Source organism: Triturus cristatus, chromosome 5_2 (genome assembly GCF_964204655.1).
Source record: "Triturus cristatus chromosome 5_2, aTriCri1.1, whole genome shotgun sequence".
NCBI lineage: Eukaryota > Metazoa > Chordata > Amphibia > Caudata > Salamandridae > Triturus > Triturus cristatus.
The window spans coordinates 413,874,072-413,889,021 of record NC_140588.1 but is presented as its reverse complement, the minus strand read 5'-3'; the positions used below and the strand labels follow the sequence as shown (position 1 = coordinate 413,889,021).

At 45.5% G+C, this 14,950-nt stretch overlaps 1 protein-coding gene across 2 annotated transcripts in view; it reads right to left on the bottom strand.

Annotated features, from left to right (window-relative positions):
- Window positions 1-367: 367 nt before the first annotated feature.
- Window positions 368-14,950, bottom strand: part of TWSG1 (twisted gastrulation BMP signaling modulator 1) — a 133,818-nt gene continuing 119,235 nt past the window's right edge. For both annotated transcript variants that reach the window (XM_085607329.1, XM_085607328.1), the window contains exon 5: window positions 368-885. In XM_085607329.1, coding sequence (XP_085463455.1) covers window positions 704-885 — 182 coding nt within the window. In that variant the 3' untranslated portion in view covers window positions 368-703. The remainder of the gene's footprint in view (window positions 886-14,950) is intronic.

Sequence of the window (14,950 nt, the reverse complement as noted above, 5' to 3'; positions counted from 1 at the left end):
GGACAGAGTTCCCTGTGCCTTTCCCTTTTATATCGCGACAGCTCCTGTTTGTAAATGAAGGATCTGCAGCACCGCACACGTCAACTCAAGAAAATTCCAGGGGCAGCAGAAGTGACATCACACAACCTTTGAGCACCTATATCAAGAGATAAAGCTTGTTTCTTCCTTTCGCCACTTAAAGCCCTTCTGTTCGATTCGGGGGGGCAAGGGCAAGGAGTGGGGAATGCAGAAAGCAGCTAGGGCTATAACAGCACTTATTTTCAGTTCCTGCTGCTGCATTCTAATTATAGTTGGGCTGAGATTTCAGTTTTGTAAAGGGGTACAACACTTGTATCCTTCCGCACTCTCTAAAAAACAACTATAACAATGAAAATCGTTCAGAATCTAGAAGGTCTGAACCGATTTTTAATACAGAAAGCTTTACACTGAAATAACATACAAAAGTGCACAGTTCTTACGAAATAAAAATAATTCAGACTATTCCAAAATACATCAAATGGTCAAAAACTACTTTCGAAATCGTGCACATCCCTCCCAATTTGCCAGTATTCAGTTGTAACCAACAGATCTCTATTTACCAACACAGGGGGTCTTCCAGTCCTCTTCAATTTTTAATTAAAAAAAAAAAAAAAGAACATGGCTTTGGTGGTGGCAAGATTAAAATGATAAAAATGTTTTTGGAAATGTGTTGTTTTCCTCTTCTTCAAACCATGCAGTTCATACACTTGACAGTTTTGCTGCCGTAGTCAACGCAGTCTGGCCCAATGCACTCGCAGCACGCGTTGTGGAACCACCGATACTTGGAGGCGCCCGCGGACTCACAAGATAGCTTACACTGGTGAATGGACATGCAGTCATCGAAGTAGATCACGGTGCATATTCGCTCTGCAGGGGAAGGCAAGGAACAACAAATTAGGTAGCTTGAAAGACTTCATATCATCCTACATCAATATCATAGCCAGGATATCAACTACCACAATATTGTGAAGGTGAGTGCATAGAAGGAGGTATAGATTTACTATTCTTAAGTCCACATCTATGCACCTTGAAGACATAAATATCAAGTTATATATATTACACGTTGTCCTGAATGAGTATTCATTTTACTGCTTTTATTAGGAGAGGCTACTCAACTAGGATGATCTAGTTCTGATCAGTGATGCCTTCAAAAGAGTATTGCCGGCTACCAGATTGCAAAAGGTTGTGACAAGCTTGATTAATTTAAAGAGACTGTGGCATCTAATGACCGCGGTGTCCACTGAAAGCTTAGAATACGCACTGGTGTCCCTGGGCGACAACAACTCTGATGACACCTGGATAACTGCTTGGGTTTTAGACTACTGGAACATCTAGATTTTAACTCAGGGTTCATAAAATGGGTAAAACTGGTGTGCTGTAACCCATTAGCCCAATCTACAATTTCTGACTGTTGGGAAATGGAGAGGGGAATCGGAGAGGGCTGCCCACTCTCTCATGTCCTTTTTGACCTAGAAGAACCCTTTGCCTCCTTGTTCAAAAGAAATCTCTAGGGTCCTTAACTGGCGGTGGAAGACATGGAGCCTATTGTGTTTCATTATGTAGACAACATGCCTTAAATGACCCGTTTAGGCATAGCCTGCTGGAGGCAACTAAGAATCTCTGAGTGAGTGGACTGGTGTGCGGCACAGGAACGGACTTTCTACCAGGCGCGGGGCTGTCACAAAAAGTATCGAAGGGTCTGGGGGAAATGGTTAGGCAATGTATTATAAACATGTGGTCTGGGGGGTAGGGCGGGGGGGATTTCAGGAGGGGGGCGGAGAGTGGTGCGCTCTCAGGCGGTGCTATTGTATGTTGATGGTTCGACAGGCTCACTGTTTTTTCTGTTGTATCACGTAAAATAATAAAAACTTGTTTATCAAAAAAAAAAAAGAATCTGAGTAATTTCAGATTAAGGATTAACTGTAATAAATCCATTCTTTTCTGGTTGAGTTTCTGAATAGTATTTAAAATCGGAGACGCGCCTGGCTCTCCCACAACTGTGGGAAATTATTATCCACCTTGTTCTCATGTTTATAACTGGCAAAAGGAAGTTGGAAGACAGAAATGGTGGTCTTACCATACTATATGTATGTGTTTCAGCACTGCTAGTACCACTACCCTAGACAACTAGTTAAAGATTTAGATATTTACAAAACGGATGTGGGGAGTGGGATCAATGCAGCATCGTGCATTTCTCAGGCTTTGAGGACTACTGTATAGCGTTCAAACCAACTTCATTATACTGCTGCATGATTCTTGTAGGATGCTGGTCTAGACAAACGGGGGGACGCTTACACATTGTTGGCACCTCTTTGAGGACTTACTGAATTCAGGTTGCCAACTAAAAGTCCTTTAGGAAGTGGTTGGCAGGAGTCTGTTCCAAAATACGAAGCCTGGTTTAGATTGGAAACATGCATAGAGGCCCTGGGAAGGTTTGCATACCGCTCAGTTTCTCCTGTTCTGGAGAAAGCTGTTAGGGACACCGGGAGATCCTTCCTGGAGGCCCCCATGGAATTTAGCATAATGATTGCCCTGTTAGGTCTCATTGCATGGGATTAGAGAGGGCTCTATGATACACAAGGTTATCTGTTCGTAGGGCCACTTCCTACCACCTGCCCCGGAATGTCCCTAAATCTACGAGTATCGGATGACTTTCATTGGTGGATTAGTAGAGTCTGGGTGTGATAACACTTTAAAGCCACAGGGCATAGCTGCTGGGTATGTGTAAAGAATCAAAAGGGAACGTGATGAGAAATAAACTGTTGGCCCTTGCACTAGTCCTGGCGAAGAGAAGCTGAGAGTGTACACATGTCTAAGACAAGATAAAATTAAAAGTTTGTAGAGACCCATCTGCTATGGACTGGGATTTCCGAGTCCATGACATATATGTCGCCTCCTAGAGTGGGCAAGAGTAGGAAAAAAAACACACACACCTCAACAAATCCAATTGTTGAGCTTCATTCAATCCTGAGAAAAGGTACAGCAAAAGCCTGGGTTACGCTCTGAATATGGAGCATACTCTGCCTACACTGAACTTCATAAAGTAAAGATTTTCAGTAGCACAGAATTAATATTTGCTCAAATGCTAATCATGCCTTCAGGGGTGTTGTAGGAATGCAAAATAACCATGTTGTATGTAGCACAACGTTTCGACAAGCCCTTTGTGGGTTCTGTTTTTTCTGACTGAGGCCAGAGGAAATGGAAGAACGAGTTCTGTTGGATTTCAGTTCAATGAAGTGCCTATGGTCAGACATTCATGCTAGAATGGGTGTTAACACAAGTTCATTTAACCTTCAGTAAATTAAAAAAATAAAATGAACATTTGAAGCGCCAACACAAGTAAAATGACCTTTCACTGGAGGACGAGGGAAAAGAAGAGAAAGAGAACATTTCCAGCACTGAGGTGTAAAAGTTAAAAAAGAGCTTAGTAGAGTGGGAGAGACACCAATTCACAACTCAAAATACATCTAATACCATGCTGAAGGAAGACACCACTTTACACATCATGTGATCTACAGCAACACGAGCCACAAATATTCAGATTGCACACACTGAGCAATGGCACGTGCAGAGATATAACAGGCGGCCTAACCAGTTAGCATGTTTCTCTCCATGAAACCAAAGTATCAGTAACAAAATGATCCGAAGTGGTATGTAAAAATCGGGCGCAAAGACTGCATACTGTTAGCCCCAGGTATCAGGTCATTTTTGCATCCAAATGGTAGCTTTTAACGAGGAGATCCGGAATAACGGTGTTTGTGACCAATTATATCGCATGTCACTTCCCCTAACATACCGTTTTGTTAGTGCCATTTCCTCCTCCTGGAAGAAACTGTCTGAGCAAAAATATCCACAGCCGAGTGCAAATTTGAAGGAAAACGGAGATTTACAATCAGATGCAATCATGGCTTGGACATGATTTTAAAATTAACGCAGTGCTCAGAGACTAAGCCCACAGAAGATTTAAGACAGTCCTATGTCCCACGAACAAACTGCAAGGGCAACCGTGTCACGCTGGACGAACAAACAAGATCGCAAAGTAAAGGTGTTCCATCAGAGGATTGACTCACTCAAGACAAAGCCCAGAGAAGAGCTGCTGGGGATCTCTCGATGGAGTAGAACATTGTGGCAAAACCTACGTTTATTGGGCGAAGTGCTTTGTTTTTACTCCAAAGAGTTAGAAAAAAAGATACCAACATTCTTTTCATACAAACCCCCATAAAAGGTTAAGGGCCCAATTTAGATCTTGGCGGACGGGTTACTCCGTCACAACGGTGATGGGTATTCCATTCGCCGAAATATAAAATCATTATAACCTATGAGATTTATATTTTGGTGCGCGAGATATCCTTCACCGTTGTGAAAGGGAGAAATCCGTCCGCCAAGATCTAAATCAATCAGTTTATCAATGAATAGATCATCAAGAAAAGAATTAAATAAAACACAGGTGTATATATTCAAAAAATGATTTAGTATTGATTCAAATTTGTTCAATTATACAGGGTACATAAAAAACTAACAAAACAATGTAGCCGGAAGTAAGGATTACATGATATTAAATATCCTTCACAGTTACAGTTGTGGACACCTTTTCACAGGATGTTTTTTTTAAGGCAATTTGAAGAGTTTACACAAAGCAAACATTGCCACAAATGAACTTCGAAATGTGTTATTTGCAGAAAATACTATTCTGCACGCCTTTCTGATTTTAAATGAATGAATAGGGGGCAGGGGGCGGATTTGTGGAGTGCGAGGCTACTCTGAGGGGTGTCCAGACGCTTCCAAATGTGGGCGTAAAAGAGATCTGGCGCAGGTGGGGAGTTTGCAGTAGATTTTGCTGGTGCGGATACGCACGGTTTTACATGCTGTAATGAGATAACACCATGCATTTGTGATCTTTAAATCGTTGCTAATTTCTTTCTAGATTTATATAGCGCAAACTCAACACGTAGTTATTGGAGCGCTTTATATGAGCACCAGTTACATTACACAAGGACACATTCATTTTTAGGTAGGCGCAGGGAGATTAAGTGATTTGCCCAGAATCACAGGATGTTGAGCCAACGCCGAGACTCAAACCTGGTTTCAAAGTCGGCGGCTCTGGCCGTTACGCCACATATGCAGAAAACTCATTGCACCTATTTAAAACTACTTTTCTGCACTTCCGACCAGCTTTCAATGAGGGCTCGTGGATTTCTGTAATCAAACTGCAGGTAATGTGGATTGAGGAGAATCATAAAACTCTTAACTTTACTTCCTTTTTTGCAGTCTGGTTTGGCAGCACAGTTGTCGGCCGACCTCGTATGATCAACAAAATAAAAGCTTCAAGAAGTATCACAGAGAGGTAGGGGTTTGGCTCCACCCGGATGTTGATAACCTCGAGTGCAGATTGTGATTGGGCAGAAGTTATAAACTTCTGTTGAAAGAGCGAGTGACTGCATCGCACTGTTTGCATTGGGGAAAAGTTTATGCGCAACATTGCAGGACGAAGTTTGTTACTTTAACAAACCACTGATGAAGTTTACAAGCCTGATCGGTTTAATAGAAGATACACAGGCAGGTGGCCTGACTTAATTCTTGCAAAAAAGCATAAGTAGAAGCCAATAGCACTTCAAAGGTGGATTATCGCTACACTGTGTTAAAGCGTGTAGACGGGCATTTTGTCACAGGGAATCTCACAGATAATCATAGTAGCCAAGGGTTTGGCTTTCCTTACCCCCTGGGATAAACCCAAGGGGAAGAATGTTTTCACATTGAAAAGCCTTATTATGCTGTTTTTCGAAGGGGTGAACAGTGTTTAACCAACTGTATTTTCCTAGGTATATGTAATTGTGCGATATTAGCAGTGATGTATGTGAGGAGGTGTATTGTGGGGTCTTTGTGCTTCTTTGTGGCTTTAGGTGCAGCAGCGTCCTGAGTGTGTTGCTGTTATTGCCAATGATGCCGCGTATGTGTTGATGGATGTCTGTGCTAGTCAGTGATGCTGTAAATGGGTATTTAAATTTTGCCCGGGTTCCTAGCGCTGGCAGGAAAGCATTTAGCTTGTTTCTGTGTATGTGTGAGTCTGTGTCTTCGCAGCAATCTATGAATGAATTTATTTGTAAAGCGCTATGTTCACTCCAAGGAGCATCTTGGCGCTAACAGACCATGAGCAAAGAACAGAACAGTAGTGGAAAAGGTGAGGAAACGAGTTAGACTAGGAGTCCCTATCGGTTATCCTGATATCAGGGAGAACACAGTGCTATCAGTGATGGAGAAAATCCAGGTTTTTAAAAGCTTCCTAAAGAGGCATTCTGATTGAGCCAGTCTCAACTGGACCGGGCGACAAGCTGTTCCAGGCGTTTGTACCCAGAACCGCTATGGTTTTTCCCCCTTTTGTTTTCAGTCGATAACTAGGGACTGTCAGATAGTGTGCTAATGATGATCGGAGAGGTGCGCTAGTATGTATGTTACTGTGCGTGCGTGTTAATGATAGGGAATGCTGTGTGTGTTTTTGTTAGTGTTGCAGTCTGTGATACTTTGGTGTGTCTGTTGCTGTCAGTGAAGACGTATGAATGGTGACTGCGTTACTCTCAGTGATGCTGCTCGTGTTTTATGCCTGTGTCTCTTGAGGTTTATATAAGTGTGCTTGTTTTCCTTGGTTCTGCTCTGTGTGCAGTTCGTGTCATTATCAGCTATATAGTGAGTGTGCAGGTGTGTTTGTATCAAAGAGGCTGTTTTGTTGAGTCCTGGTCTGTAACTGTGTGGTTGTGTGTAACATACTGAGTTGTGTGTCTGTTGGTGATGCTGTGCCTGTGTTATTGCTCGGTATAATATGCAAGTTCTGTTATTGTGTGTTACGATCAGTTATGCTGTAAGCGTATTGTTGTATCGGTTTCAGGAGCACTGTGTTGTGTAGCTGTGTGTCAATGACGTGTGTTGGTGTATGAGATGCTGTGTGTAGGTGTGTCTGTGACACTTCTGTAGGTGTATTGCACGGTTCTATGTATTAGTGATGAGAGCGTGTACCAGGCGCGCAACACCCATTGGACTCAAAGGGGTTCAGCCCCCCCCCCGTCGTGTGTGGCTGCCCGGATGAGACAGCTTCCCGGGCACACACACAGCCGCACCAGAGCACTTCACAGGTCTTTAAAAGACCATTTGCATGTTAATGAGGCCTCGCTGTTGATTCACCCCTTCTAAGAGCCCCTGCAGCTCCACTCTGCCTATTGCTTAAAGATTCAGCCCCCCCTCCGAAATTTTTTCTTAACCCTCCCCCCCCGAAATTTGGCTCTAGTTGCGCCTCTGGCGTGTACACGTGTCTTTGTCAGTGATGTATCTGGGTGTGTCTGTATCAGTGAAGGTTTTTGTGCTCTCTCTCTCATTGGATGTGCAAATGAAGCAGTGTGTGGTGTGTGGCTCTGTCTGACAGCGATGTTGCGAGTATATTGGTGTTCTGTATCAGTGGCGTATGTCTTTGTAGGTGGCACTTTTAGTGTTGTGTATCTCTTCGTCTTCTCTGTCAGTGACTGTGTGTTGGTGATTTTATGTGTGTATGTATGAGTGACACCACAGGTGTAAATGCAGTTATATAATATGCCTAATAAAATGTTAGCTGTCACCCACGATAATGTAAAGCATAACAAAAAAATTATAAAATCCCAAAGGCGAGACCTATTGACTATTCCAATGCTTGTTTTCTAATGTCATTACTGCTTCAGCAGTCCATAGGAGTGCATGTCTTGAGCAGGTCATGGCTTGCACTCTTTCCTGTGCTAACCTCTAACCCCCCCCCCCCCACAACTCCCGAAGTTCATCCGCGGAGAGGCACTATTCTCCTCCCCAATAACATCCCCCCCCCCCCCCCATGCTCCTCCACAGAGGGCCAAGTGTCGCCTCCAGCCTTGGCAATGCCCTGGACGTTGTCCCGTTGCACTGTGCAGCCCTGCTGCCCTCCATGGTCGTAGCTGCGATTAGATTTTCCAACGCAAAAGACTTTGAAACTCCTGTGGCCCTGGCACAGCCAATAGTGGCGACTGGCCGGGTTAAAAGTGGGCAAAAGATGACCGTGTTGTTTTCTATACTTTCGGGAGGACCACCACTTTGTGTTACACAATAGGTGTTGCCTGGTAACGACACACGGCCATCCTGAAAGTATACAAAGCCTCGTTGTCATTGCTCTATCCTCTTAATCCGGACCATCCAGCCCTTCGCGTTGGTAAGGCAAGACCGATTGCTTTGCTAATGATTGTGTTTTCAATAAACCAAAACGGACCCTAGCAGACATTAAAACCAGGGTCCCTGTAAATTAAGGAGTCACTTAAAATAGGTCATGTTCTACTTTTTGCAAACAAAAGACAGGTCATTGCACTTAATGTGCTTCTGGTGTGCCCAATCTACCCACCAGCAGCACAGAAGCCACGGGACATTCTCCTTACTGCCTCCCCGGTCCGCCCTCAAGGTATGGGGGACCCCAGAGCAAGGCCAGCCTTCCCAGATATGGGTAGCTCGGCTTCCACCTGCAGGGGGTGGTGGGAGTTCAGAGGAATGACGCCAAAATAATTTCCCACTGAGGTTATGCTACATTTAAGATTGCGATAGAAATATCCATACCGAGGAGGTAGTGTACCTTTAGACACTCTTCTGCACACGATGGTGTAAGATTTGTACATTCTGGAACATATACTCTAGTGACGTTGTATTCAACCTGACAAGCAGTATTTGGAAACGACAGGGCAGAACCGGCCTCCGTGCCGACCGCTTCCCCTCCAGCGCTCCTCAGACAGCCCTGCATACCGTTAACCCTGGGAAGCAGTGCCAAAGGTCCCACATTCAGGTGTTAATTGGGGGAACCCTCGGAAACTGAACGCAGCTCCCCCGCGGCCTCCGAAGCCCCTGCGGCACGTCCACGCCCATCTACCGAGGCCGGGGGGGTCATTTCTCCACAAGAAGGGATTGTGGGGCCCCTTATGGGGCGTGCACATCTTTGCTTTTCAAAGAGGGCACACTGAATTCTAAGCATTCAGGGTACACACGGGGAAGACACTTTTATTGGAGATATTCTTCCATCGATACAATAAAAAATGTGATAGGATAAGCCGGGAAATCGACACTGGCATGCATACACAGGGATAAAATGCAACTAAATTGTTGACATTGTGAAATCTGGGATATACACTTTCCTGCAAAATTAATAGATCTAGATTCTAGAATAACCACTTAGCTACCAAAGTTACAGCACTAAATTGCAGAAGAGTAATATCTCTTTACAAGAAACATTTAATCAGAAAATTAGGACCATTTTTGTCTTTGCCTTTTTAGGACCTAGAATGATCGGATTTGCTTTGCAAATGACAAAATATTCACGGATTATTTTTAAATGTACATGTGCGCACATCTTTTCGTTTCTGCTAGTTCTATTATTTGGTGCCTGGTGTAAATCGGTATCTAACATAATTGTGAAATAAACGTATTTTGCCCCTAAACAATGACTTCGCTTGATCTACTCAGGAAGGATCAATAGTTTTAATTCACACAGACATAATTTTCGACATTTCCGGACATTCAGGACGCCCCAAAATGCAGCTTTTTCCTCTCGTCATTCAACATCTTCCCAATGCCGCTGAAATATTTGATCAAGGAGTTCATGTTTAATTACCAGTGGTACGCCAACAAATAATATCAAACTGAGATTATAATGGAGGGGTAACCAAGCAGGTCCTCACCAGCTCCCCTTGCGGCCAGTCGCCTCCTTCCCCCATCAGCTGCCAGGCGGCTCCAGCCTCAGCCAGCCTCGCCATAGTATGCCTGCCGGCTCCCATGCCGTCAGCCTCGCTTAGGTTTCTGTGCCCTAGTCCCAGCCCCCGAGGTTACTGTGCCCCAGGCTCCAGGACTAAATGCTGCTCGCCATTCTCTGTTCCCATGCCGTTTTTACCATCAATCTCCCGTTTCCCCTCCTCCCAGGACCTACTTAAGGAGGCCGCAGGGCACACGCGCAGCAGGTGCGACTCTGGCATGCCACCAGGACACCTTAGTCAAGCCCGTCTGTGCCTGGACTATGCCCAGCATCGGGGAACCTGGCCCTCCAGACACCCACAGGTACTTCACCGTAGATCTCCGAGCCCTGGACCTCGGTTGCCGCAACAACTGCTGCCTTGCATCACCTCGCTCCACAGCAGGACCATTCACCTGCCACCGATGCCACTTCACCTGCAACTTAGGATCACCCGCCCTTGCAGTAACCCGCGCCACTCCCACCCCGCTGGCCAACACCACTCCGATGCCTCCTGATCAATGCCTGACCGCTCTGCAAACATGCCACTGAAGTCTGGAACACCATCTCCTCCCTCGCCCTGATGTTACCTTCATCACAGAGACATGGTTCACCTGCATCAGCCCCCGTTATAGCCATTTCAACAGCCATCAGCTATAAGATGAAACACAGGGACCACACCAACAAACATGGAGGATGCATCGCAACCATACACAAAAGAATCAGTACGCTGCACCACCACAGAAGACAAAACCATGCCGTCATGGAACACCTGAATTTCCAACTTCACACCAACAACAACAAAACAACCATCAAAGGCACCCTCGCCTATCACCCCCCTGGACCACGAACCAGCCTCTGCGGCGCCATCACAGAATTAATTTGCCCCACTTGCCATTGAATCCACACATTACATATTCCTCGGAGACCTCAACTTCCACCTGGACAACCCCACAGACACGAACACCGCTGACCTCCTGGAACAAGCGGACAACATTGGCCTCACCCAGCTGGTCACAGACATCACACAGAGCAGAACACACACTAGACCAATTGTTCTCAAAGCACTGCCCATGGGCCACTGGCATCCCAGCACACCTTCCCGTGAGGCCCGTAGATCTTCCCTCTGGGACGCCCCTGGCAAGCATAAAGTGTAGCAGAAAAAGCTGCTCGAGTGTCGTTTTTTTGTTGCCTGTGTTAGCCAAGCAACAAAACTTTGTGATTCTGGGCTAGCTTTCTGTAGTCAGTGTAGCTTGTTTTATGAGAAGCTAAAACGATTGCAGAACCATAGCCGAGAAACACAACAATAATGTTGTTAGGCTATGTTTGTGTGCTAATGGGCTTCGTTTCGACAGTCAGTCTAGCTTGTACTCTCTCCAAGGCAGCCCTGCTCATACCTGAAAAATACTTTTAAAGTGTATGGAATTGTGATTAATAGTATGATGGGACAGGGTCAGTCTAGCTAAAAATTAGGTAGCTAAAAAGAGCAAAATATTCTGTTACTTAAATGTGGTATTTAACCTACATATAATTGTATTTTAAATGTAATACAGACACCTTGTCTGAATAAGCATTGACAAAGTCAATAGGTCTCATGTATGACACCTATTGGCACTTGCAATCATTTTTACCCATGATGTATAGTAGTGCAACTGCTATGCAGCATGGCTGAAACGAATATATATATACATATATATATATATATATATATATATATATATATATATATATATATATATATATATATATATATATATAAAATAATAGGTACTATGACTTGGCAGCTGCATCATATTGTGGGCATGCGCTTGCAGACTGAGATGAACATTTCTTTTTATTAACCAATCCTATATAGATTAGTAAATAAAAGTTGTGCAAAGAATGCGCTTTTTAAAATAAAGCACTAATGCGCTTTTTTGATTTAGTGTTAATGCACCATTTTGAAAAAAACCAGTGACTGAGATGTGGAGTGTCAACGCATTGATGTGGCCCTCAGGCACGAACCAAACTGTATTTCTGGACCCCCAGAAACTGTTTGTGAGTACCCATGCACTAGACCCAATCTTCACGTCAAGCAACAGAGTCAAATAAAGCCATACCACGGAAATCACCTGTACAGGTCACACCATTGTCATCATTGCAGCACCCCCACACACCACCCCCAATCCCACAGCACCTCCTTCTGCAGCTGGAGCAAAGTGAAACAGAACCAGTGGACGGACGCTCTCAACACCGACCATCCACATGCCGCAACCAACCTGAATCAGGGCAGATGAGAACTTCAACACATGGATCACCAACGCCGCCAACCGAGTCACCCCAATCAAACCAGCTAAACTCACAGAGCAAAAAACAAGCCAGCTGGTACATCCCAGAACTCAGCGCAATGAAATGCAGCTGCAAACAACTAGAAAGAAGATGGAGCACCAGCAGAGACCAAACAGACCGAGCAGCCTTCAAGTCAGCCTTCAAAAACTACTACCATCAACTCACAGATGCGAAAAAGAAGGTCCTTGCAGACATCATCAAGGCTAGCGACAACCATGCCAAGAAACACTTCGCCATCTTCAGAGAGTTCTCCTGCCCAGCCGAAACAGAAAATTTGATCCCTCCTTCACAGGAACTCTGCGACGCTCTAGCAAATCACTTCCATTACAAGATAGCCACCATCGACAGGAACCTTGACCCCCAACCCACTGACCTCCTCACTCCTGCAGAAACTGCCCCCGATCAACTCACTCCTATGAGAACAGCTAAATGCCCGAATACCACAGCCACAATAAACTTCATCTACTCTGGAGCACCCACTGACCCATGCCCCCTGCCTCTTCAACCTTGGAGGCGACAAGATCAGCCACCACCTCACCACCATCCTCAAGACATCCATCGCCAAACCCACATTTCCTAACGCTTGGAAACACACTGAGGTCAGACCGTTCCTCAAGAAACCCTCTGCAGCCCAACGACCTACAGAACCATCACACCATCTCGCTGTTCCGGTTTCCTGCCCAAGTCCTCGAGAATGCTTTCATCAGCCAGCTCAAACAACACCTGGAAAGAAACAACCTGCTATACTTCTCCCAACCAAACAGCACCATCTGTGATGTCCTGTAAGTTTCATCCCTCGGCCATACCCTCTTCAACACCTACGTGACGCCGCTAGCCGATATCGTCAGAACTCATGACATCAACATCATATCCTACGCTGACGACACCCAGGCCGTCCTCTCGCTCTCAGCAGACCCCACCACAAGAAACACCAACTTCCATAACTACATGTAGAACATCACTGCCTGTATGAAGGACAACTGCCTAAAGCTCAACACAGACGAGATCAAAGTGCTGATCTTTGGGAACCAGATCTTCCTCTGGAACAACACCTGGTTGCCAGAGGAACCTGGACCCACCCAAACACCCTAAGACCCTAAGACCACACCTGCAACCTCAGAATCATTCTGGACAGCAAACTCACCATGAAACGAGAGAGCCACATGGTCTCCACAGCCTGCTTCCACACGCTCCGCATGCTCCAAAGAATCTTCAAATGGCTCCCCAAAAGCACCAGGAAAACAGTCTTGCAATCCCTTACCACCAGCTATCTCAATTAAGGAAACCTACTGTATGCTGGGACCACCAGCAAACTCATGAGAAGGCTCCAGATGATACAGAACTCAGCAGCCAGACTGATTCTCAACCTGACCAAAAGGACCCATATCACCCAATACCCGAGGAATCTCCACTGGCTCCCCATCCAGGAAAGATGCCAATTCAAACTACTCACACACGCCTATAAAGCCCTCCACGACCAAGGACCAGCATACTTCAACCACCACCTGAACTTCCACCAACCACCCAGAAACCTTCACTCTGCCTCCCTCCCCCTGGCACAGACTCTGCGCAGCCACCGTAGCCACAGTGGAGGACGCTCCTTCTTTCACCTCGTCGCCAGGTCCAGGAACGCGCTCCCCCTCCACCTCCGAACATCTACCTTGCTGGCTGACTTCAGGTACAAATCCAGACCTGGCTCTTCAAATAGGCCAGCATCACAGCGCCTGGATACTCTCATGGGTGATAAGTCAGGGTCTACAAGTAGCAATTGATTGACTGATTGATGGAAAGCATCAATTGGTTATGTCTTTAATGCCAGAGGACAAGATTCCTTCTGGTCAACTGGCACTGCCATGTGAAATCCTATGCTTCATGAGGCCTACAGGAGTAACCACTGGTTAGCCAAGTCATGAACATTGTGCTTCCAACATGAGTATTTTGCTCACTCACAGTTTCCGTTCATTTTACCTGCAGTTTCACACCACACCTCAAATCCGATAAGTAGTTATCCGAACCTCCCAAAAGAAATCAATTATGATCCACAATTCTTTCCTATATATAGAAATGGGGTAAACAAAAAGGTGTGGTGTCAAGGCTCTACAGTACTCCGATATCTAAACTCACTCAGTAGCGCCAGCAATATGCAAAACCAGAAACTGCTGGCAAGAGAAAGAATGGGAATCCCTTCTTAACACCCATGACAGGTAACTGCGGGGCCCCGCCAGAAATTGACTTACTTTTTGGTTAGCACTACTGGTGTTGGCCATCCTCCAAAATATTCAGGGCAAAGGTAACTGCAAATGGGTAATTCTGGAAACGCAGGCCTCCCCTATTGTGACCTTCTACACATACAGTGGTCAAGTCCCTAACTATCGGACTTCTAGCAGGGGATATTGAGCTGGCTGCCCGACACCAATATCTGTTCATTATGACCCTCCGTAAAGATAGCCATCCTACGCAACACCTCTGACTTAGAGGATACCACATCTCACTGGCAGAGAAGGATGGATGGATACAGCACTATACCAATGTTGAATTTTGCATTCTCAGACATTGGCCATCGATTAAATCAACCTCGGAGCTTACCTGGGAAGAGGTGTGGCGCCACAGCCAGGGCGACTGACTCCGGAAGCTGGGGATCACGGTTCGATCCCCGGCGCTGGCAGCAGATTAGCCCAGCACCATGTGACTCTGGGCAATAGCTTGCTTAATCTTCCAGACGGCCCCCAGCGCCTAGAGACCCTTACGGGTGATTGTTCGCGCTTTACAAATGTGGATTATTATTATTATTATTACCTGACTTACATCAAATGAATGTATCAGACTGCAGGACCAGGCCACACTTTGACTGGA